This window comes from Dermacentor andersoni, chromosome 3 (genome assembly GCF_023375885.2).
Source record: "Dermacentor andersoni chromosome 3, qqDerAnde1_hic_scaffold, whole genome shotgun sequence".
Taxonomy (NCBI): Eukaryota; Metazoa; Arthropoda; class Arachnida; order Ixodida; family Ixodidae; genus Dermacentor; species Dermacentor andersoni.
Window position 1 is genome coordinate 14,133,620 of NC_092816.1, and position 26,688 is coordinate 14,160,307.

Genomic DNA, 26,688 nt, shown 5'->3' on the forward strand with positions numbered 1-26,688 from the left:
TTGTATGCAGTGTTTCTCACCATTTGTTTAGAAAAGTTTCGTGGAGTTCCTTAGGACCTATCTTCAGAAAGTTTTGTGTAATGTGCTGGGTGAGATTCCAGCAGCATTCATGGTTTGTGGATACTTGGTCTTGTTAGTGGAACATTCCAGAAAAGTATGGCAATGTAACACTAGGACCGAAAGCATTTGTGTGTCTTCTTTCTTTATGTAGTTTTGTTCTTACACTACAAATTTAGGATAGTGATAATATTTGGCAAGTTGTGTACACACCTGGAAGATAAAAAATTTGTAGGACACGAAAATGTGCAGAACTTCAGGCAGGTGTCAACAGAAACATTGACAGTTGGCAGTGAGCGTGAAAGAAACGTGACATCATGGCACATTGTTTAAAGTAAGAGTGCTGTATTACAATAGAGACAACATTGTAATGTTTTTTTTTTGCCTACTATTTTTATGTGCCGTATGAACTAATCAGGTTGGCTTCATGTACGCAAATGATGAACTGTTGGTGCTGACCATTTTTCTCACCACACCAGCATTCAATCAAAGACCAGGAGCCTCGGTGCTGAAGTTTCATGCAAGAAAAACAAAAAAAAGAACTTACTGTGGTTTTCAAGGTGCTTTGAAATTTACTGGTAGGCTTCACAGCTTTGCCGCACAATTTATCTGCTTGCTTCTTGTGGAGTACTGTTATATTTCTCTGTGCTTGTTGGCCTCACCAACAATTAAATAATAGTAAAAAATTCAGATATGAATTGAATAGCAAGGACATCATTCGATTCAGATTCGAGAAGTCACTATTCAAAATTGTCGAATATTCGTTTCTGTTCAGATATAAGGGATAACGCTTAACAGTCTCTAAGAGAAGAGATTGATGCAATTAAAGTGTGTCACAAATGATTCTGCTACAGGATAGCCATAGCCATAGTTATTGCATAGAGGTACCACTTCCTGAGCAAGTGTGGGCAAATAACTTATGCTCATTAAATTACAGTTGAGGAGCCTCTAAATGAGGAACTTAAAGCAGTTTTTCATTTACAAGATACTCAGTTGACTGGATGCCCAGTATTATACAAGCATTTATGAAATAACATAAGACCCACCATGGTGCCGTAGTGGCTATGGCAGGAGGGGTTTCGAATCCCGACCTAGGCAACCACATTTCTATGGGGGTGAAATGCAAAAGCGCTTCTGCACCGTGCAGTGGATGCACGTTAAAAAACTCCAAGTGGCCTAAATTAAGCCAGAGTCCCTCACTATGGCAGGCCACATAATCAAACCGTGGTTTTGGCACATACTTACAATCCCAGAATTAAATTTTTTTCAATAATATAAGCCTTATTTTTTGCCATACAAACTCCACAAAGCTTTTCATTTCACCGACAGTATTTAGAAATGAGAAAATAGTGGATACTCAAAAATAATTTTTCTTGAATATTTGGATTGTATTTGATTTGAAAATTTCGCTATTTAAACTTCCCTACATTTAACACTAATTGCATAAACAGGCCTGGAGTGTGACCTGATCCCGGTGACCAGAACCGGTAACGCACTCTCTCACCAGAGCAGGATTGGCCACCCTGGTGCAGTACTTGGCCACAACCTTCTATATGAATACAACAATCACACCCCAGCCCTCAGTCCCCAGCAGCCGCGAAGCAACTGACCATGGTGGTGGTCAGATCTGTGATGCAGCAGAGGGTGCTAAGAATCCCTGGCTCCGGACAGGCCGCCATTGGAATCTGAACCTGGCAACGTTTAACGTTGGAACGTTATCAAGTGAGGCGAGTCTAGCAGTGTTATTGGAGGAATTAGAGGGTAGTAAATGGGATATAATAGGGCTCAGTGAGGTTAAGACGACAAAAGAAGCGTATATAGTGCTAAAAAGCGGGCACGTCCTGTGCTACCAAGGCTTGGCGGAGAGACGAGAACTAGGAGTCGGATTCCTGATTCATAAGGATATAGCTAGTAACATACAGGAATTCTATAGCATTAACGAGAGAATGGCAGGTCTTGTTGTGAAACTTAATAAGAGGTACAAATTGAAGGTCGTACAAGTCTACGCCCCTACAACCAGTCATGATGACCAGGAAGTCGAAAGCTTCAATGAAGACGTGGAATTGGCTATGGGTTAAGTCAAAACAAAATACACTATACTGATGGGCGACTTCAATGCCAGGGTAAGCAAGAAGCGGGCTGGAGACAAGTCAGTGGGGGAATATGACATTGGCTCTAGGAATAGCAGGGGAGAACTATTAGTAGAATTTGCAGAAAAGAATAATATGCGGATAATGAATACCTTCTTCCGCAAGCGGGTTAGCCGAAAGTGGACGTGGAGGAGCCCGAATGGCGAGACTAGAAATGAAATAGACTTCATACTCTGCGCTAACCCTGGCATCATACAAGATGTGGACGTGCTCGACAAGGTGCGCTGCAGTGACCATAGGATGGTAAGAAGTCGAATTAGCCTAGACTTGACTAGGGAACGGAAAAAACTGGTACATAAGAAGCCAATCAATGAGTTAGCGGTGTAAGATTCGTCGGACTATCCTACCGCTGTCAACCAGATGTAGGACTCGTCGGACTAACTCGCCGCTGCCACCATTTGAAGGAGATGAAGGTCGTAGACAGGAACTCTGTAACAGGATTTATTTACATATTAACAGTTTAAGCAAGATACATTGGCAGTCTAGCGCGACTCCCATATGGAGCCCGCAAAACTAACATACAGCAAACAGTTTACGAGCACACAGCTCACTACTACATTTCGAGCATGACAGAGCACTCAGCTCCCGACAACGAGCACGACACGAGCACACACTAGCAGCCGGAAAACGCTGCTTATAAGCCCTTGCTCGACGTCATAGTTCGACGTCATTCAAGATGACCCGCCTTTTTGGAGGATGAGGTGTGTCGACTTGGAGGATGAGGGCTCACATACACGTGCCGCACATACACACAGGTGAAAAGGCCCGACAGTTCTCGGTACCGCCCAGCTTTCAGTGCCGACGTCAGAGGGCTTCGTAGAACTCTGCTTTGTCCCGGGTGGCTCGGCCAAGTACCAATTTCCTGAGTTGATCGTGCGCCACGTGGCTGCCGGCCCTTCGCAGTTCTGCGAAGGGCGCCCCGTCTGGTGGGCTTGGAACACGTGCAGCGGGCTGAAAGCTGGCACGTTGCCACCCCGTACGGCCATTCTTAACAGCTCCTCCATGGCCCGGAAAATCTCGCCTGGCCAGTGCTGGCAACCGCTGGGCAGGAAGAGAATGGCTGGCGAGCAAGACGATGGCTTTGCTCTCTGCACCCCCTGCGTACTTGGAATGCCTTCAACCATCTTACAACAACTGGCACAGAAGAGCCGACCCGGCAACACAATACCGCTCAGCGTTCAAACGCCCGGAATCAGCTGCTAACCCACCAGGCCTCCTATCACAATTCCAATGCAAGTCACTCAACTGGGAATCCCAAATTTTGCCCCAAAATTTCGTGCCGCCAAAGCGAGCGTTCACGTTCCCCTTTCAGTTCGACCAAACCTGACTCATGCTGCACAAGAGTAAAGGTTTACGCAGAATTAAACCGAAGGCTCTCAAACACCAATACCCAAACATAACATAAGCAGCCTAACTTCACGAACAGCCTGTTCTTACCCTATCGCAGTGACGTACTTATCTCACATACTGTTGCCACTGAACAGTCTGGCCAACTCCACAGGTATGCAATCACAATCGCGCTAGCTTTGTGGTCCCTATTCCGAACACGTGCTTGCATCCAACAAAGTTTTCATCACGCTGACTCACATTTGTTCTTTTAGTCCACACAGGACACGTTCCTTAAACAAACAACCAAATTTGCGTAACTTACGCATCACAGAGGAACCTTCGAACAAATGTGTCTTCTAATAACTAGCTCTACGCACGCGTACTAGAGAAGTCAGAATACGGCTGCCTTCAACACACACGAGCAACCCAGTCATCAACGTTCTGCTTCCTTCCGTCCGCACAGGACACGCGTTAATGGACCTAAGAGCTCTTCTCAGTGCAAATCACGCACTTACTGAAAATCTACGCGCTTAACCTTAGAAAATTCAAAAACACTTAAAAAGAAAGAAGGTTAAATAACACACACGCGCGTTACGATAGGCCTCTCCACGATAACCTTGACCTTCAGGTTACTCACGCATACACAAAAAAAGAAAGCCTATATACTTATTAATGAACACCTCGCGAGACTACAGGTTTACTTTAAACGCGTCTTTCAAATCTCGAGCTTCACAAACAAAACATAAACAGAGCTCATACCTTACATATTGAAAGAAATCCTAGTCTCAAATCGCGAAAATCTGCAAATGTTCAAAAATAAAACAAAACAACACTACTACGGAAGCTCTCTTGGCCTCCCGTTCCCGATTGCTTACGACTGACTCATACTTTCAGCCGCACCCGAGGTGGTCGCGGTTTAAAAGCTACTCTGGCTACGGAGGAACAACAAAAGGGCTGACTCACTATCAGCTCCCCCAAGACGTTACGGTCTCCTGCCAATTTGCGTCCCCGCGCCCCGCTTTGAACATGACCTCGACTGACCGCGTCGCTACTCCCCACCTGGTCTCGTCTTGCCACCTTGCGCTTCTTTGTACTGCACGCTGAGCTTCGAAGAGAATGACGGAACGACGAGGAATTTGACTGCCCCGTGCCCTTTGTCCGCGTCCGTGCAGAACAAGCTTCTCGGTCCCCTTTTGACCGGTGGCTCGAACGATTAGGATGCGTCAACATCGTCCGTGACGACCGCACCTTTTTCCTCGCGCCTTGCCTTTTCGCGCCTGTCGCCGTCTTTGGCTTCGCTACATTAGCCACCGCATTCCCATCCTTTCGGCGCTTCTTTCTGCGGCGCTTTCTCCTCGAACTCTCTTTCATGCCGTCATCTCGCGCCTCGTGCTGGCCGTGACACATCTCGTCGGCCCGGATCGGTCTCTTACCCGCACAGTCTGAGTGATTTACATTAAAATCCACTCTCACTTTGCCTCGACTGGCGGACAGCTCAACCGACTCTGGCACAATGCAGCAGGCTTTACTCGAGTTATGCAACTCGCACTCTTGCGAACTGCCCTCTACGGCATTGCCCAGCTCACGCTGTGCATCTGCACACAGCCCGTCGGTATCGATCGCTGTCTCACGCGCACAGTCCGAATGATTAACAACTGAATCATCCCTATCTAGGCTATCTAGACTGGCGGAGAGCCGCACCGATCCCTGACCAATGCAGTTGTTCTCGTGAGCTACGGAGCTCGCCACCCCGAGAACTATTCTCAACTGCATCGTCCAGTTCGCACTTCACTTCTGCACGCAGATCTGACTCGATATGGGTGCTCGCGTCTGTCAAGTCCGTAGTATTCTGTACCTCGCTAACGACCTCGCTACCATGAGATGCGACGCACACGCGCGGTAACTGTGCCAATTTGTTCGCAGCTGGCCTAGCTGTCTCTACAGTCCTCTGTTGGCACGGCACCTCGTCGCTCTCACTCTGGCCTTTAACGGCCTCTGTTGCCACTAAGGCTTCGTTAGCTGCTAGCACTTCGAATTCACTTGTGAACGTGCTGCTACTCTCACAGGTACTACTACTTTCCTCGGCTTTTGAACAAAATCTGCTATTTACTTCCTGCCACTTTCGCTGCGTCCAGCCTACAGATTTCTCCAGCCGCTGTTGACTTCGCTCGATTGACTGCTCAAAACCTTGAATCTCATTGTTCAATGCATCAATGTACTGCCTCGTTACTTCTGTTAGGCCTTCTTCCTGCGAAACCCCTTTCAGTTTCTGCCTAGCTTCTTCCTGTTTTTGCCTAAATTCATCCTGTTCTTGCCTAATTGCTTCCTGTTCTCGTTTTTTACTTAGAATTCGTTTGCCCATTTGCTCTATGAATTTCAAATCATTCTCACTTTCGAGAATTGTCTTACGAATTTCTGATTCCTTCAAGTTTTCATCTACGTTTACCCCGATCTCCTCACACAACCACAACAGGTCAGCTCTCGTCAAACACATTAGGACCATGGTCGCTGCTTTAAGCTTTGGCTCTGCTGTCGCACAATACTTGTTGCGATACCCACGCAAATCAAAATACAAGTAACAGATCCCAGCGAATCAAATTCAAAAACACAGAGAAATTGAAGCCTGGTAAATCTTACAGCCAAAACCAAACGCTTACCCGCTGAAGCAGCACCATATCACCAGTCCTTCCCCGCCGTATCCAGTCAGTTGCAAGAGGTGGTCAATCTCAAGTCGCCTCCAACTTGATCAGGATGCCGGTCGGTCACCATGTGCCAACGTCCGTCAGCTGCCGTTGCTGTTTCCGAGTCATAGGCCGATCTAGGAGCCGTAGGCCGATCTCACCGCTGCCATTCAGTTGTAAGATTCGTCGGACTATCCCACCGCTGCCACCAGTTGTAAGATTCGTCGGACTATCCTACCGCTGTCAACCAGATGTAGGACTCGTCGGACTAACTCGCCGCTGCCACCATTTGAAGGAGATGAAGGTCGTAGACAGGAACTCGGTGAACAGGATTTATTTACATATTAACAGTTTAAGCAAGATACATTGGCAGTCTAGCGCGACTCCCATATGGAGCCCGCAAAACTAACATACAGCAAACAGTTTACGAGCACACAGCTCACTACTACATTTCGAGCATGACAGAGCACTCAGCTCCCGACAACGAGCACGACACGAGCACACACTAGCAGCCGGCAAACGCTGCTTATAAGCCCTTGCTCGACGTCATTCAAGATGACCCGCCTTTTTGGAGGATGAGGTGTGTCGACTTGGAGGATGAGGGCTCACATACACGTGCCGCACATACACACAGGTGAAAAGGCCGGACAGTTCTCGGTACCGCCCAGCTTTCAGTGCCGACGTCAGAGGGCTTCGTAGAACTCTGCTTTGTCCCGGGTGGCTCGGCCAAGTACCAATTTCCTGAGTTGATCGCGCGCCACGTGGCTGCCGGCCCTTCGCAGTTCTGCGAAGGGCGCCCCGTCTGGTGGGCTTGGAACACGTGCAGCGGGCTGAAAGCTGGCACGTTGCCACCCCGTACGGCCATTCTTAACAGCGGTAAGAGGGAAACTAGAGGAATTCCGGATCAAGCTACAGAACAGGTATTTGGCTTTAACACGGGAAGAGGACCTTAGTGTTGAAGCAATGAACGACAATCTTATGGTATCATTAAGGAGTGTGCAATGGAAGTCGGTGGTAACTCCATTAGACAGGATACCAGTAAGCTATCGCAGGAGACGAAAGATCTGATCAAGAAACGCCAATGTATGAAAGCCTCTAACCATACACCTAGAATAGAACTGGAAGAACTTTCCAAGTTAATCAACAAGCATAAGACAGCTGACATAAGGAACTATAATATGGATAGAATTGAACATGCTCTCAGGAACGGAGGAAGCCTAAAAGCAGTGAAGAAAAAACTAGGAATAGGCAAGAATCAGATGTATGCGTTAAGAGACAAAGCCAGCAATATGATTATGAATATGAATGAGATAGTTCAAGTGGCTGTGGAGTTCTAGAGAGATTTATACAGTACCAGTAGCACCCACGACAATAATGTGAGAGAGGATATTCTAGAGGAATTTGAAATCCCACAAGAAACGCCGGAAGTAAAGAACGCCTTGGGAGCTATACAAAGGGGGAAGGCAGCTGGGGAAGATCAGGTAACAGCAGATTTGTTGAAGGATGGTGGGCAGATTGTTCTAGAAAAACTGCCCACACTCTATACGCAATGCCTCATGACTTAGAGCGTACCGGAATCTTGGAAGAACGCTAACATAATCCTAATCCATAAGAAAGGGGACGCCAAAGGCTTGAAAAATTATAGACTGATCAGCTTACTGTCTATTGCCTACAAAGTATTTACTAAGGTAATCGCAAATAGAATCAGGAACACCTTAGACTTCTGTCAACCAAAGGACCAGGCAGGGTTCCCTAAAGGCTACTCAACAATAGACCACATTCACACCATCAATCATGTGATAGAGAAATGTGCAAAATATAACCAACCCTTATACATAGCTTTCATTGATTACGAAAAAGTGTTTGATTCAGTTGAAACCTCAGCAGTCATGGAGGCATTACGGAATCAGGATGTAGACGAGCCGTATGTAAAAATACTGAAAGATATCTATAGCGGCTCCACAGCCACCGTAGTCCTCCATAAAGAAAGCAACAAAATCCCAATAAAGAAAGGCGTCAGGCAGGGAGATACAATCTCTCCAATGCTATTCACAGCGTGTTTACAGGAGGTATTCAGAGACCTGGAGTTGGAAGAATTGGAGATAAGAGTTAATGGAGAATACCTTAGTAACTTGCGATTCGCTGATGATATTGCCTTGCTTAGTAACTCGGGGGACCAATTGCAATGCATGCTCACTGACCTGGAGAGGCAAAGCAGAAGGGTGGGTCTAAAAATTAATCTGCAGAAAACTAAAGTAATGTTTAACAGTCTTGGAAGAGAACAGCAGTTTACGATAGGTAGCGAGGCACTGGAAGTGGTAAGGGAATACATCTACTTAGGGCAGGTAGTGACCACGGATCCGGATCATGAGGCTGAAATAATCAGAAGAATAAGAATGGGCTGGGGTGCGTTTGGCAGGCATTCTCAAATCATGAACAGCAGGTTGCCACTATCCCTCAAGAGAAAAGTATATAACAGCTGTGTCTTACCAGTACTCGCGTATGGGGCAGAAACCTGGAGGCTTACGAAAAGGGTTCTGCTTAAATTGAGGATGATGCAACGAGCTATGGAAAGAAGAATGATGGGTGTAACGTTAAGGGATAAGAAAAGAGCAGATTGGGTAAGGGAACAAACGTGAGTTAATGACATCTTAGTTGAAATCAAGAAAAAGAAATGTGCATGGGCAGGACATGTAATGAGGAGGGAAGATAACCGATGGTCATTAAGGGTTATGGACTGGATTCCAAGGGAAGGGAAGCGTAGGAGGGGGCGGCAGAAAGTTAGGGTGGGCGGATGACATTAAGAAGTTTGCAGGGACAACGTGGCCACAATTAGTACACGACCGGGGTAGTTGGAGAAGTATGGGAGAGGCCTTTGCCCTGCAGTGGGCGTAACCAGGCTGATGATGTTGATGACATCTAACACTTGCTGAAATGTGCAAATGTGTTCTGCTTACCCGCCAGCTAGGAAGGTTTGGTACTAACACAGTCATAATGCAACTTTTACACAGCATTCTGTTCATGCAAAGGGAAATAGGTGCAGAGTATGCAAGTATTCATGCAAGGAAATAGGTGCAAATTTTGGTAAACACATTCGCAGGGGTGGGCAGCACTCACTCCTGGCTGCATCGCGATGTTAAACGAGCACAGCATGCCAACTCTGCGTGCACGAGTTAAACGATGCATTCAGTTTTTCACTCCTGCATCAGTTTGTTTATTCAGATGACACTCACACTGAAAGGCTACTTTCATGCTGAACAAATTGAAGTACATAACGTCTGCATCTACCCGCCATGGTTGCTCAGTGGCTATGGTGTTGGGCTGCTGAGCACGAGGTCGCGGGATCGAATCCTGGCCACGGCAGCCGCATTTCGATGGGGGCGAAATGCGAAAACACCCGTGTGCTTAGATTTAGGTGCACATTAAAGAACCCCAGGTGGTCGAAATTTAATTTCTGGAGTCCTCCACTACAGCGTGCCTCATAATCAGAAAGTGGTTTTGGCACGTAAAACCCCATAATTTTTTAACGTCTGCATCTGATGCAGATTACATATAAAGCTATAGCACAATCACTGGCAGCACACTTGTAGTTGTGTTGACAGAATTTAGTCACTCCATACTGGCAAGATGCTGTGAACACCTTTGCTTCAGCTTACCCAAAAATATAATTCACTCTTGCTGTCTGCTCCAAAACTAGGATCGCCACCAAATAATGTGAATTTCCCAAGTTGCCCACTTCTCACTTAGGCCGTTTTTATATATACATATATGTATATATACATATATGTATATATATATATATATATATATATATATATATATATATATATATATATATATATATATATATATGTATATATATATATATATATATATATACGTACCTTGCACAATACATATCACAGTAAGCAGAGATTTGAAAATCTGATGCACCCTAAGGGCTTTTTATGTCAACATGGCATGAAGGGGATCTTCACATTTGCAGGAAGTTCAAAGCTTTCATTTGCTATGTTAAAAACATCGCTCTCAATACAAGGATTTTGGTTTCTATGAAAACAGTTGGTGAATGTCAGATTGCATGATGTGCTGAACTCATTGATGGAACAGCCATTTGACCTTTTGGAATAGGCAAAATGCCGGCTTGGCACAGTGTTCAACATGCATCTATATACCAGGGGCGCAATCAGAGATCGTTGTTTGAAACTTGTGTTATGATCGTACCCCAAATATGATCTCAATTTCAATTGAAATAGCCATCAAATATAGCAAAACTGGCTTCATGCACATCATAAGGCATTTGGGATAATTGCCGAACTAATTTCATTAAATATTAATAGAATGGCTTCCCTGTGCTCAAATTGCATTGTAAAGCCATTACTGCCATTTCAACTTGAAACAGGCATTACACTCCCAGCGCGTTTCAAGCGAGAAAAAAAAATTGGGGGGGAGCTAGGGCATGTCAAAAAGACCTAGATTGTGCGTGAATAAACCAAAGCTGCCGCTAAGACTTCTAATCTCTTGCATAACTGTGCTGTGCAGGATTGCACAAGCTTCTGATCATGCAGGATTGCAAGGAAGACCTCCACTAATTTGCAAATTATATGCGAGTGGTTTGGTATGCATATAAGAAATTTCTAAAGTGGCACTGACAACAACTAAAGAATGTGCAAATGAACCTAATCAGAGGCTTCTTTGTCATACAACATCCTCTTTAGTAAGCTCAGTGCCATGCTGGTACAAGAAGCAGTGAACTGTCGCACAACAGTGCTACACTGAAATGGCCGGATAGAAATGCAACAAAAAGATGAGAACAGTGAATGAAGGACCAACGGCATCGTTTACATCCATGGATATGGCCGCTCTATTGACTTCCATGATAATGATGTCGTGCTTTGGGTTTCAGCTTGTTTTATTAACGAGACAGCATCAATGAAGTTCTCTCTTATGCTTCATTTGATAAACTCTTCACTAAAGTGCCATTTTAGAGCAAGATGCCAAAACGAGGCGCTCTCGACGACACAATTTGTGCAGCCGCTCCATCACCGAACTGACTGCAAATCTCTTCAATTGCCTACTACAAGACTCAAAGGTCGAAACACAGGTCCACCCCCCAGCCACCACATGAAAATTTGGGCACACTGCAAGGAAGTTTCTTTGAGTTTCTGTGATTTAAACATGGTTAGAACCTAAGCAGCCTGAAATTTCCAAACTGTCATGATCGCACCTCTTGCAGTTGGAGCCTCAGTTTGGCGCGAAGTGGCTTAAGGCAACAGCTTCCTGCCATAATTTACCAAGTTGAAAGGTTGTAAATAAGACAGGAGAACACCTCTGATTACATATGTTTCACATCTTGGAATATCTTTACACACTCGCCATTTTAAAAGCATGGTATCTCATGCCTGCAGACTACATAATCATCTGCTACTACATCGAGACTCCCGAGTGACTACTGTCAGTCGCAAAGCCAATCGATGCAAAGCATCTCTCAAGCTAATGCTATTTTAGTGCTCAGGCCCGTTCTTGAATGTTACTTTTCTAAAAATCAAATTTTTCTTCTTTCCTGAACACTCCAGTTAAATGTTATCCAGACCCAAGGCTTTACTGAAGAACCCTTTCCTGCACATTCCAATGCAAGTGGAAAGAAATGATGTGCTTGCGCAAACATTAACCCTTTCCATCCCAACGACGAGTCTCGCACATCCAGGAATTTCCCTTCGTCTATCGAGTGCCACAGACAAGTGACAGTCGTTTTATTGTTTTGGTGTGAATGCTGACACCAGCTTCCCAGAAAACAGATTGCTTGAAGGCACGGTTGCTGGGAACACAGCAATAGTCTGGCTCCCCCGAGTTTTAAAAATGACAGCGTAAGGTGGAGGTAGCTGCAATGAAAACAGTCGCCTTTTTCAATGCTGGAATGGTGGTGCTCTTGGACGTTTGTTCACCTCAAGCAAACATTTAGATGTTTACTCTAGCGAGTTATTTCAGGAGCTTGAACTTGGTACTCACAATTGCAAAGAAGATATAAAGCCCCTTGCATCCTCTCTTACATGAACATGGCTCAACAAAAACACTTTGCTGCAGGTGCCTCTGTGATTTTCTTGCCTTGTCACGAGGAATAAAGCATTGAATGCTTGACTTCTGTTACAAGAAATGTTAAGGTTCATATACAGTCGAACCCATAACGATATTGGTTTTAACAATGTATCGGATGTAACAATGAGTAGCCAATGCATTATCAACATTTGTGTGTTCTATGGTAAAATAAACTGCTTACTACAGTGCTCCTATGAAGCATTATTGGTTATAACAATTAGATCTGGCAACTAGGTGTGTGTGCTAAAAGGGAGGAAAACCAAGATCCTGGAGGAAAAAGAATATTCACACAGAAACTCCTCTGGGAATTGTCCAAGTATGCATAAGCTTAGTGCCACTTGCTCATCTCCACGCAGCCTTGTGTCATTAATATGTAATGTTATTAGAGGCCCTGAACCACTTTTTATCAAAGTGGAGAAAGGCATTTGAAGTGAAAACAGGCTATTTCAGAAATACTTTGCTGCAAAAAGTATGTCAATGCATTCAGCAGAAACAGAGTTATTGGCAATCAAACACTATCTCAGTTGTGCTCAATGCCTTGCACTGCGAAGGCTATGGCGTAGTGGGGCACGTCCACAACATTCCGCCTTCTAAATGTCACCATGGCACACAGTTCAAATTTCATTCTGGACGTTAACGTAGACGCCACAACTTACGCCTTTGGTGCTTACGACGTGCTGAACGTAAGCCAGACACAGTTGTACTCAGCGAGCCGCAGTGCGCTTAGTCAGAGGACTCGTGGCAGCACCCCGCGATATCTACGCCATGTAGCCGACCGCAGCTTGATGTCAGCTATCGGCCAATAGCAACCGTTTAAGGGAATGACGAAATAAAGCGTCCACAAGATAGTAAGGACGGGGCCTTTTGTTGAAAAGAGAGCGTTTGAGAGAAAGGAGACTTTGCAATCCACTTGCGAGCTGTTCCTCGTGCCGCTAACGACAGCAAAACTCGGCTAAGATGTTCATAGCAGCATATGCTACCTGCGGACTATGTTATTTCACCAAGCCCGAAGGGTGGTTCAGGGCCCCTTTAAACTTGATCCGACCAGGATGATAAACAGTGCTGTGGTGACAAGAACTGCCGCAGATGGCAGCGCAAAGTTAATTCTGCTGGTGGCAGTGCCAGGTGCACTGATGACGTTCCAATCATTATAAACCATTATTGCTCTTTAGCGCCTTGTCCGTTACGTCGAACCATTATCAAGTGCATTCCGGCAGCGGCTGCATATGGCACCACTGCGCAGTCCTCTGTTCTTGCCACTTAGTTCGCGTTGAAGTGAGATGCATAGGCCCTATCTTGACAGCGAGGCGCAACGAGGACACAGTGCGCCGAGTGCCAATAGCTTCGTGTGTGCTGTGTTCTCGCTGCTTAGTTCGCGTGGAAGCAAGAGGGAGCACGAAGGTGAATTCACTCGCTGCTGCAGGCCCTATCTTGAAAGAGATTGTTTTACGTGACAGGCGGACTGGTTTCCTTGTTGGGTAGGCATAGAAATGCTTGCACATTTACATGCAAGCCGCTTTGCCACACTCACCTTAGTACTGCTCATGTTGCAGAGCACGTTTTCTTTGCATAGCGTTGCCCACCTCGCGTGCCCCTCACCCTTTCCTCTCACTAATGTCAGAGGGGAGAGGGGCAACGAAGGTATTATGTGCCTGGTGCATGGCACAATGGCAGGTGCGGCGTTGGAGATATTTTTTTTCCTGGATTACGTGTTCCTTTCCTTTTTGGTGCAGACACACAGTAGCCAGATATAATTGTTATAGCCAATGATGCAGCAGTTCCTCATTGTTACATCTGAGCATTATTAAAGCCAGTAATGCTGTTAGTGGGTTGAACTGTACGCTTTTCTGTCTAATTGATATGTTTGGATGTTTGTCTCCCTTGCCTTTTTACTGCAATACATTATAACAATTATTGGTAATAACATTGGTATTTTCTTGGCACTTGAATATTGTTATAAGCGGGTTCGACTGTAGACAGTTTCTGTGGCCTTGCCTATCTGCAAAGAACATGAACAATAAGTATACTGAGAGTAAAATACAATAGAAAATAAGAAATGAACTACTGATAGTACACTAATGAAAGCTGTCCACAACAAATTGGTCATTAAATATATTGAGAAAAGCTGGTATGGAAAGGCGACCAAATTAATTCGGAGCCCTCCACAATGGAATCCTTTGCAGCCGAGGCATATTCAGGGTGTCTATTAAGTTGACATTTCCAAATTCCCTGAGTTTTCCAGGTTTTCCCTGAGTGCCATTGCAAATTTCCCTGAGTGATGCAGAACTATGTTTTATGTCAAGACGGGCTGAAACCATATCGCCCGATGCTGTCACTCTCTAGTAAGCTATAGAAAAAATTTAAAAAAAAAACGACTTAATCTAATTTGAATACTAAGGAGTAGTGTTCATGTTATTCAAAAAGAGAATAGAAGGGGGGGGGGGGTTAGTAAAATGCACAGCAAATAAAATGTCTTCAAAAAACATTGCAAATGGAGTCGGACATTCTCAAATACGAATAAAAAGTAGATGGATATAGAAGCAAGTATTCTCGAATATGAGCTATTTCTATCTACTGATAGCAAGTTCAGTGGTATTAGGCCCGAACTCTGTCACAATTGAGATTCTCTCTCAACAGCTCGTAAGTCAACCTCAACTGTCCTGACATACTCTCAGCCCGCGCACGACTCTTGTGTTGTGTTTCACTGCTTTAACGAGTTTATTTTGGTTTGGATGAGAGACACTAGTAGCTCAGCATTAGCCAAAACTTAATTTTTTGAGCGCTGGCTCCTTCAAAACAGCGGCAGCAAGCTTCCTTTCCTGTTTATTCCTCAATGTGTAGGTCATTTCTGTTCTTCTTTTCCTTCCGCCACTCGTTCGCCCCAAAGACCATTTGAAGTATCTTGGTCAGTTGCACAGTCTACGGCCGATTTTTCGAACTCCCAGGGGCCGCGAAAACATGCGAAAAATCGGCCAGTTGTAACAAAAATAAATGCGTGTCATTTAGTGCATTCAGGGGCTCAAACCGCCACAGGCACGTTCGAAAACGCTCTGAAGGCCTGTCGGTACGCATATTAGGCATATCGGTGCTCGTAGTGTGACAGGAAATACCGGGTGCACGCGTGTATAATTAAGGAATACATACTGTGTTCCGTGGCAATAGCCCCTTTCCACGCTTGTTATGCTTCACTGCAATACTTTTGCGTATGCTTCACCAAGTAACATTTCTGTACAGAGGCAAAGCTGACTTTCAGGAACCGGCGTTATACAACGCACCATGTTTTCCAAGTTTCTAAGCCTATCGCGAGGACCACAAAGGCGGAGACCGTGCCATTGCTAACAGCAGCTAATTCTTTCAATAAAAAACTCGGCATCCAACGGCAAGAAGCTTCATAGCGAATATAGAAGTAGCTAGGCCTAGCGTTGCCGCAGTGGCGGCAACGGCTGCCAGCGGATCTGCGTGCGAGAGTGCCGGTTCGAGGTGGCGAAGTAATCAAAATGGCAGCGGTGGTGCCTTCGATTATTGCCGTTTCGGACCTGCGGTCACGGCAAAACGTCCGGAAAATCGGACGGCGAAGAGTTCTTGCGTCGGAAATGTCACACGTTCTGATACGTTGACTCTATGGGGTACGTGGCGGTGCCGCGAAGCCGTCCAAATTATCGGGAATCCGGAAAGTCGGTCGTTGACTGTACACTGGCAACTCCTCCAGCCGACGACAGAGCGTCAGACGATTCATTACCATTCCTGTCTGTTACTCGAGCCAGCATTACCGCGACTTTCGACCCTTTCAATAAAACTGCCGCTAATTTTCCCTGATAGAGGCCCAAATTCCCTGAGTTTTCCCTGATTTTTTCCAAACTACTCAAAATCCCCGAGAATTCCCGGTTGGTAGACACCCTGCATATTTCTGTGATGTTAGAGAGAAAACAGGTACAGCCAATATTCCAATTGACATTAAGAGAAAGAAATTGAGCTCGGCAGGTCATGTAATGAGCAGGTTAGATAACCATTGGACCATTAGGGTTACCGAGTGGGTACCAAGAGAAGGGAAGTGCAGTCGAGGACGGCAGAAGACTAGGTGGGGCGATAAAATCGGTTGCCGCAGGACAGGGGTAATTGGAGATTGCAGGGAGAGGCCTGCAATGGACATAAAATGGGCTGATGATGATGAAACCTTCCCAAATGTTACATTACCCAAGCACCCTTGAAATATTACGTTCTTTCAGCTTTTCTTGAGGCCCTGCAAAGCACACATAGTCGTCCTAGTTTGACACATAAAATTAAATAGGTATGTAATACCCAGCCTTAATTTTAAATATGATACCCTATCATTGACACCTTATAAACCTAGTGAACATGGGCGAGGGCTCAGTCACTTGATAACAAATACACCTATGTAGCTTTTATAAGTTTAAGCCAGATATCTCAAGGACAGGTTCCCACATGCTGTTGTTTCTCACAAGCAAAATCATCAGTTGACTCATTTATTAGACTTTGGAGTTCTGAAAAGTGTGTATACTCACTGAACAAGGTGTGTAACTCTAAAATCAGTATTGAATCCCAACCAGATCAAATCAACAGCAGCTGGAGCACTAGCAGTAGTGGTTACACCAGCCTGCTGATCATGCTCAAACAAGCATAAAAAAATTGCCAAGCAACTGACAGTCACAAAATATTCCATGGAGTGCATTTTCGCACTGCTGTTTGGCAGCAAGTGTGGAAGGCCTGGCTTGATCGTTCCCCGCTTGAGCCCATCTCTAGGCCATGTTGACATACAAAGTGCACTACTACATGGGCATGATGCTGAGTAGAAGTGTGTTAGCCACTGATCAATTAGGCGGTGCAAATTTCACCTTTGCAACACCAGAGGCAACACTTCCATTACAGCAACAGAAGTGTGAAGTGCACTTCACCTGGCAAAACATTCTTGCAGACAAATTTTGAATGGGTTCCAGTGTACACATCCTACTTGGCACTCTGTGGTCATATCTGGCCCTTTCACAAATAAAATCCATAAATCATCCACAGTGTATATAGACCTTAACACACTTGTACAGCATCCCATAGCAAGAATCGGTAGAGACATAACAATCGGTTCCAGTATATAAAGCTCTTTATTTTATGTATGCTTTAAGTCTAACTTTGTATAAGTCGAACCAGTTTTGAGTGCTTTGCCAAGGTCAAACTGATAAAATTAACATTTCTCCAGTCACTCGAGGCAATAATGTGCTAATCAAAAATGCCCTGAGAGCTACATTGACTGGGAAGACAAAATTATTGTGAACACCCTGAGTGGCATTGCCATAGCATACAATGCCTTGAAATAAATATGCCACATTAAAGAGACTGCACTGCCATGCTTGTGGACAAGAGCTGGGTTCCCGCGCAAAACACATAAATACCCCGTAATACATATGAAGGGGAAAAAATTAAAATGAGGCAAGAAACCTATCTTACAAAAGAGCATGTGGCACCCTTGTTCACATGATGTGGGCAGCGGGTGCACAGGAAGAAACTGGACAAGTTGGACAACTTTGCTTCATCCAAATGCACTACTGTTAATGGCAGTGATCCCTTCTAAACTCATTTAATAGGATGAGACACAGTTGAAATAAACTGGGGAATTGTAAACCCGTAAATGTACAAAAAAGATAGAACAACATACACGAGTTGCCTTACGTCACCATTAAAAACAGGCAACACATGTACATGTGCACCGCTTCACGCATTTTCTACTCCCAATGTCATAAGCAAGCTGAACAGAAGATTGCAATGTCCCTGTCACTGAAATATTCAATGATAAAAATGCTGAAACGATGCAGGATAAAAATGGTATGCGTGCACAGCACACATGAATTCAACATATACACAATACACAAGGATACAGTGACTTCCGAAAGGGCAGTGGTCAAAGTAGGTGCCACAAAATGCCTCAGCGAAACACCGTATTGTCCATGGGGACAATTTGCGTACCAAATTTTAGGAACAAGTGCCACCAAGTGCACGTCAAGAGTCACTATATGTACTACAGTAAAAGCTTGTTAATTCGAAATTTCGGATAATTCGAATTAGCCGCCCCATCCAACAATGTACTGAAAGCAATACTTAACACATCCCGCTAATTCACACTGAAATCTGCACCGTCACCGATAATTCGAACTCTGCGCCATTGTGGGTGGGGAGAGTGGTAGTGCACGGGAGCACATTGTCGACGCTACGCCGGCCAAGCAGCTTCGCTCTTTCCATCTGCGGCCTTTCATTTAGGCCCGACTGGAGAGAGACGCGCTCACGCCTGGCCAGACATGGCCAACGCCTCTGTTGCAGGTTGGTTCTCTCCCTCTCTTAAGATATTCAAGATAAAAACGCGGATGCGGTGCTGCGTGTCTTTATATTTTTTCTTTTTTTCATGTTACATCATGGAGGCTATGCCCTTTCTTTATGAGGTGTTCTGCCGAGAAGCGGCAACAGGTCATGTCTAAAACATAGCGTCCGTGACGTTTATTGGCGCTCGCAGTACCAAAAAGCATATCTTTTGAGATTCGTGGCTGTTACTCATAGGAAAGCATCACTGGGATACGTTTTTGGACGGTGCAGCTACGAAAGTACAACGGAGACCAACGTCGCAGCAGGTTTTAGTGCGTTTCGCGAGTGCATTTTGGAGCGCAGCTCTTGTTCCTGCACCGAGCGTTGGCGGCGCAAAGGCACGCTTAATAGTCTGACGTTTTCAGCGTGCGTTGCTTGCAGCCAGTCGCGCCACGCCGCTTGCGCTTCGCCAGCGGAAATGCCGTCCCCTCTAGACTTGGACGTGGGCGCCGTCGGCTGCTCTCTTCAGTGCATGCGCAGAGCGATCCCCAACCCGTGCACCACTTTGAACAGTTGTCTTCGACCGTCGGCGAAGCGACACGGACACCTTCTTTTTCTCCGCGCCATGCACTGTGGATCGGCGCAATGAACGCGCAAATGGAGCAAGAGCCATCTCGACGTCGGGCACGTCAGACTGCGTCCAGTTACTTTGGCTGCACCAGTGCTTCGAACTATAGACGTTGTTGTTCTCGCCAACGTGACGTAGCGTGTGTGCACGCGCTCACGCTATGTCAGACCATATACGTGCCGTAACCAAGCGATTCTTTCTCCGACTTTCATTAGTTCGAATTTTATAAAAATCTGAATTTTCTTAGCATCCCCGCGGAATTTGAATTAACGAGCTTTTACTGTATTCTGCAATGCACAAACACAATTATGGTGTTGGAAAATCGGCTGACTCACTGGGTTCTCTTGCAAATTAATATTTGCAACACAGAGGTGGGGGGGGGGGGGGTCTACATAAACACATACAAGGGTGCATCAAATGTCACTACTATCACTGCTGCTCCTCGCACCAGCCAACCAACGAGAGAGGTTCTTGGCAGTGAAACTTGGCTTGTGTCCCTGCACTGCAATATAAAATGTGCTGAGCAGCCACAACGCAACTTCAGCGTGACATGTCTCAGCCTTGCATCTTCTCAAAGAAGTGCTCACCAGATTTTTCAGTTTTTCTCCCTGCAGACACACTAGCGTCATGAAAATGGCTATAAATACTGATGTGAAGACTTGAAAAGAGTTCCGAGGTCAACAGTTTGTGCCACAACATAAATGTCAGGTGTGACGCATTGCTAGCCACTGCACAGGTGTGCTAGCAGGTGGACGAATTGCAGGGCACACACAAAGTGGCCATGAAAGAGGCACTTCCCGCGCACACACAAACACGTGATTGTATATGCACACGCACAGAAAAAAAAAGGACTGGCTTGAAGTACATGTTGCTACTAAAATCATAGTCTTGTTTTGCGTGCACGCACTATGGTATTATCAGCAGCTTCATCTGTTGCTTCACTTTCACTGTCGTTGTGGGGCCGCTTTTGTGCTACTTCCTCAGTCTCAAGGTTATCCAAGGGCAGTCGCCGTTTGTGGCTACCCGCTGTGGCATCGTTTTCCTGTGTGCTGTCGCTGGCCTCTTTCTTTTGCTCTGGGGATTTGCATTCAGGCTCTGGCTTTGGCTCTTGGCTCGGCACTTCCTGGGCCTCTGCCCTCAACGAGGGAGGCGAAATTGACGGGTAGACTCGCTTTGGTGTCAAGATCACAACTCGTGGAAGGCCTCGCATGCCTTCCGGCTCATCGCTTTCCGGGTCACTGGTTGGTGACCTTGGTGGGCTCAGCTCTCGCTCTGCATAAAGATGTGTGTACATTTGCAATGTGGTCTCAAGCAGCATGTGCCACTACAAGGTGATCCTTTTGGCTAAATACTATACCACAGTGCTAAATAAAAGTCATTTCCATATTTCTTGTGTGTTTACTCAATGAACCTCCAAGCATGGCTAACGTAGAAATGCCTCCCTCTCTCCCTGCCATGGGACAGACATAGTGGAGCACATTAATGGCATTAACTAGAGGAGAGCGAATAGTAATTTTTGAGATCAAACTGAATATGACGTAAATACAGTAGAACACCTTGATACGTTATTTAAGGGACCACAGAAACAAAACAGCCGGGAAAGCAGAACCCTAAGTAATTGTGATATGCTTCACTGCAATAATTTGAGTAAGCTTCACTGCATCACAGGGCTGTTTCGGGGAAGCTGACTAAGGAGAACAGACAATTATGCTACACATATAAGATCCATGCAGACCCCAAACAAGTGTAGCCCTGTGCTAAGCTGATCTCGCACAGTGAGCACGGTTCCTGGTAGGTTTTAACCAATACACACTTCCTGTTCTGTGCACATTTTCTCCCAATAAGCTTTCGCAGCACTTGGCTTGTGCCACTTCAGTCATTAGAGCAACCTTTGGACGTTTGCTGCAACATGCCAGTCACTTTGCTGCAACATACCAGATGGCGGCACCGCTAAATTTATATGACCACCACATTCCAACGCAACGTAAGATGTGGGAGCATTACAGAATGGCAATGTATCAGAGGGGACCATAGTACATGGGACCATAGTACATGGGAGTCAATGGAATTTAGGTCAGGACCATGAAAACATGATGTAGCAGCTGGGAAACGCACAGCAAGGAACATATAAACGGGATCCTGCTGTAGTACCAGAAGCAAGTAAATACTTTTCAAATAATGAACAGTTGTTTTCATAACCTAGAATGATGTTCACATCTTAGTATTCATAACATTAGCAAGTTTGTCATTACATTGCGCATTACGAAGCCTAGTTTATAAAAGCACAAGCAGAGAATTGGGAAAAAATAAGCATTTTCGCATGCACAGGAGTTTTCGGAGAGTACGAATGATCGCTGTATCGCTGATTAAGTCTGGCTCCCTGAACGACTTGGCATACTTCCACTACGTAACTTTTCTATGCTATGCTATGCCTCCAGGGATGAACTACGTGATATGTTTACCCCAATTCTATGTCTGGCTGTGCACAGTTGATGTTCTGCAATATTTGTTAACTATCTTAAAAATATTCATATGTATGAATAGTGACAATTTGATTTGTTATGCGAAAGTTTCAACTATTCACACACCCCTAGCACTAAACAGTTTAGATAGAAGAATACAAGTAGATGGGACAGACACAAGACAACAAGTCATTTTTACTGGGAAATAATTACAAGTCTAGCAAGAAACGAGAAGAATACACACATAACCAGAGAAGACGGATAGTTATTAAAGATAGCAACCCCATGTGTTGAATTAAAAAGAGCCAAATGCAAGCACAGTCATTTCTTGAGTACTACAGAGGTTGCTTTCCAGCTGGCAGCTAAGGTGTAAAGGTGAGTCAAAGAATGCACCTTCAGGTAAAGGGAAACGCCATCATTTAGCACAGTGGTTCTGAAATGGGGGTCCGCGAAAGCATCCCTGGGGTTTGGGGTCAACGAAGCCCTTGCCACGAATTGCGCTCGCGTCGAATTGAAGAGCAGATTGTGCAGCACATAGCAATTTTTGCAGAACCACGCAGGTGAAAGTCACTATGATCATTGCTGCTGCTGCTACTACAGCACTATATTAACCAGCCATACGGCACTCGATATATACCGAGAGCCATTCCTCTTGCAGGGTGTCTACCAAATTGACATTTATAAATTCCCAGAGTTTTCGAGGTTTTCCCAGAGTGACACAGAACCTTGTTTTATGACCAGACGGGTTGACACCGTGGCACCCAATACTGTCACTCTGTAGTAAGCACGCTAAATTTTTTTTTTTAGCGACTTAATCCAGTTTGAATAGTAAGGCGTAGTGTGTATACTATTCAAAAAGAAAACAGAAGAGAGGGGTTAGTAAAATGCACAGCAAATACAATATCTTTAAAAAAGAATGGTAAGACCCATTGCACATTGAGTCGAACATTGTCAAATACACATAAAAAAGATGCATACAGAAGCAAATATTTCCAAATATGAGCTATTTCTACCAACTGATAGCAAGCTCATTGGTATGAGGCCCAGACTTTGTCACAAGTGAGATTCTTTCTCAGCAGCTGGAAAGTTAACCTCAACTGTCCTGCGCACAACACCTCAGTGTTGCGTTTCATTGCCTCAAAGATATTATTTTGGTTTGGCTGAGGGGCACCTGCATCTCAGCGTCAGCCAACACTTTGTTTTTTGAGTTCAAGCTCCTTCAAAGAAGAGGTGGCACGTTTCCTTTCCTGTTCATTTGTAAATGCATCAGCCCTTTCTGTTCTCGTCCTCCTTCCGTCGCGCGTTCGCCCCTCGGACCATTTGAAGCATCCTCTTGGTCAGTTGTACAGTCAACACCAAATTTTTCGGACTCCCTAAGGGCCGCAAAAGCATCCAAAAAAAAAATTCATGAGTCTTTGAGTGCCCTTAGGGGCTCAGATTGCCACAGGCACGTCTGAAAAATGTCTGAAGGCCTGCCAGTACACTTATTAGGCGTATCGGTGCTCTTACTATGACAGGAGGTGGCGGGTGCACACGTGCATAACAAATACATACTGTGTCCCATGACAATTGCCCCTTCCTACGCTTGTTAAGCTTCGCCGCAATACTGTGCGCATGCCTCACTGCGTAACATTGCTCTATTGAGGTGAAACTGACTTTTGGGAAGCGATATTATGCAACGCACCATGCTTTCCGAGCTTTGTCAGAGGGAACCAGCCATGAATAAACCGCGCAACGATTTCTGCATTAATAAAGATCTATCCTCCTCCTTCCGAGCTTTGAAGCCACTGGCGAGGATTACAAGGCACAGTCAGTGCCATTGCTGACAGCGGCGAATTCTCTCAATGAAAAACACGGCACCAAACGGCAACAAGCTTAATAACAAACGTCGAAGCAGCTAGGCCTAGAGTTACTGCAGTGGTGACTACGGCTGCCAGTAGATTTGTGTGCGGGAGGCGGCAAGATAATCAAAATGGCGGCGGTGGTAGCTTTGATTAATGCCGTTTCGGATCTGCGATGAATTCTCTCAATGAAAAACACAGCACCAAACGGCAACAAGCTTAATAACAAACGTCGAAGCAGCTAGGCCTAGAGTTACTGCAGTGGTGACTACGGCTGCCAGTAGATTTGTGTGCGGGAGGCGGCAAGATAATTAAAATGGCGGCGGTGGTAGCTTTGATTAATGCCGTTTCGGATCTGCGATGAAGGCAAAATGTCCGGAAAATAAAACGGCGAAGGGTTCTTGGGTCCGAAATTTCAAACGTTCTTATACATTGACTCTATGGGGTAAGTTGTGGTGCCGCGAAGCCACCAGAATTATCGGGCGTGTCCAAAAAATCGATCGTTGGCTGTACACTGGCATCTCCTCCAGCCGACAACATGGCGTCAAAACGATTCATTACGATTTCTCTCTGTTACTCGAGCCAGAATTAGCGTGACTTTCGTTCCCTTTCAATTAAATTACTGCTAATTTTCCCTGATAGACGCACAAATTCCTCGAGTTTCCCTGAGTATTTCCCTGAGATTATTCAATATCCCTGAGAATTCCTGGTTTGTAGACAGCTTGTCTAGTAGTGTTGAAATGGTCCATGTCGACAATTTTGTTACGCTAATGTCTAGCACTAATGCTGGGTGCCATCACAGTGTCCAAGTTACCGTATTTACGCGATTGCAAGTCGACCCCTTTTTTTTTTAATTTGAAAATCTGAAGTGAGGGGTCGACTTACAATCGAAACCAAAACATGGCACCACCAAGAAAGCGAGACCAATGGGAGCTACAACGTAGTTACAATTTTATGTTTGATCTATGGCCCTACCCGTAGCTTTTCGCTATCCCGTGTGTTTGTTCGCTTTTCAGAAGGGTTTTTAAACATTTTTGAGAGTTTTACAGTTCTCACAACACTCATGAGGGAGTGTCAATAGTTGATGGAAGCACCGCTGTTCCATTCACAGCAGCACCCTCAGAACGGTGGCGCTTGTGGGGAGCATCGGTAGTTCATGGAAGAGCAGACACCGCTCGCGGGTTTTTCTTTGCCTGTTGTGCTTAGCCTTCTCTATAGTTTGACGAAAGGCATTGGTTTGACGCAGTCCACTTGACTGCCGGCTACGTGCTACTTCTATGCTTCCTCAGTAGTCATGAGTGCTCCAGGCCCACTAATCATTCGGCACTGCAGCGAAGCGAAATTTTCACCTGTGACGGCAAGTGAGGAATTTCTCACGTACCGAAGTCTGGATGCTTTCCGGAGCTGTAGGCTAAGCTTGTGCCGTACATTGCTGAAATGCGCGATCAGTCCCTGCCAGTCAAGTGGGACATGGTCATGAAACAAGCCCGTTAAGGACCTGCTCTGCCATGAGTACAACGAGTGGTTGGCGGCAGAAGACCACGAAATTACGCCAACCGGACCTGTCAAAAGAGCCTCCCTGACGGCTGCGTGTGGTTGGGTGCATTTGGCATGGGCTGCTGTTCCACAAGATGTCGTGGTGCAGTTGTTTGCCAAATGTGAAATTTCGCGGGACGACGACGCGCTGTGGGACCGTAGCAACAATGACGATGGCAGCACTAGTGAAGATGAGTAATCCAGCGACCATGTCAGCTACTAATAAATTTTTGTTATTGAATGCGCCCTCGAGTATGCTCTCCTTTTTTTTTTCCCCCGTCACGCGATATGGGGGAGTCGACTTACATTCGAGTCAACTTACAATCGTGTAAATACAGTATGAAGGTACCAAGATAGTTTCCTGGAGTTTGGATTTGTGGAAATTTACAGCAAACCGCAATGTGTTTGATTTGGCAAAGTGCTTGCACAAAACTCTCCGGCCATGCTAATTAAGCTAGCCTGCCACATCCGGACAAATCACCTAGCTTATCGAGACGAGGATTTCGACTTCATTAAACGAAACCTGGATCTCCATAAATGGGAAAACTCACAGTAAGATCACATCATTGAGCCATCTTTACAAGAAGACACCCATTAACTTTCCTTTATTCGTCAATCGGAGAATTCATGAGCTAGCAAAGGCGAAGTCTTACTTGTGCATGCCAATAAGTAGTGTCCATTTCATGTGTGCTCACATTTTTTGCTGCAGTATCATACATGATATATTGCTTGTACAATTAATAAACAGTGTCCATTTCGCTTTGCAAATACGTCCATTCTTTTTCATTACATTGTACACAAGCTGGGCGACGAAGGAAAAGATGCCCTAAAAGGAAGACTGACACACTGAAAAGACAGAAAAATGACAACTACAAATCGGGGTGTTCGCCTTCTTTGCCCAAGCTCCAGAACCGTTACACCTACGAAAGCGAAGATAGGCAATTCACATGGGACACAAAGCTTTCTGCCTATGAACGGCTCCTTTATTAATTTTAGATCAACAAGACCATAGCAAGGCAGTGTTGGAAATCTACAAACAGTGCTCAGCGATTGAAATGCGATACTTGAAGTGTGCGGCTGCCGGTGTAGTTTTTTTTTTTCCTTCTTTTTTTTTTTCTCCGTGCCACAGGTGAGCGCTGGTAGGTGAGCGCCATGGGACCAAATCAGTCACAATGCGTCACAAAGGTTCTTGCTTTCACTGTATGCCACAAGGCATCAGCTCGGTATCCCCAGTGCTAACAGTCAGTGTAAAAAGCGCCAGTTACCATGCGCTTCGAGTATAGCATTTCAGTTACTGAGCACTGTATTTACTGTTGCCTACAGACTACGAATATTCAGTCTTTCCGCCTGAAAAACGTGATGCTGCATGAAAAATGACTGAATTGAATGACCTAACCAGCTTCAGTCATGTTTCAGTAACTGTTCATGCACCCATAAATGCAAAATGTTTGATCAGATCAGACCAGATTCGGCAACACAAAACAGAAACCAAACGACAGAACACACTAAATCAACGTAGCTGGCAGCAGCACCTGCTGCGCCCGACCCAGCCATCACATGCCATTACATTCGTGGCACCATCGATCCAAACTTGTCTTGCGCCCTGTG

The 26,688-nt window shown here is 45.3% G+C and overlaps 1 protein-coding gene across 2 annotated transcripts in view; it reads right to left on the reverse strand.

Annotated features, from left to right (window-relative positions):
• Positions 1–16: 16 nt before the first annotated feature.
• LOC126520896 (protein phosphatase 1D-like) overlaps positions 17–26,688 on the reverse strand; it is a 47,364-nt gene continuing 20,692 nt past the window's right edge. Inside the window, exon 6 of one of the 2 annotated variants that reach the window (XM_072287071.1) lies at positions 17–565. In XM_072287071.1, coding sequence (XP_072143172.1) covers positions 540–565 — 26 coding nt within the window. In that variant the 3' untranslated portion in view covers positions 17–539. Of the gene's footprint in view, positions 566–16,778; positions 20,514–26,688 lie in introns of those variants that run through there. The other variant, XM_050169713.3, reaches the window with a different exon arrangement.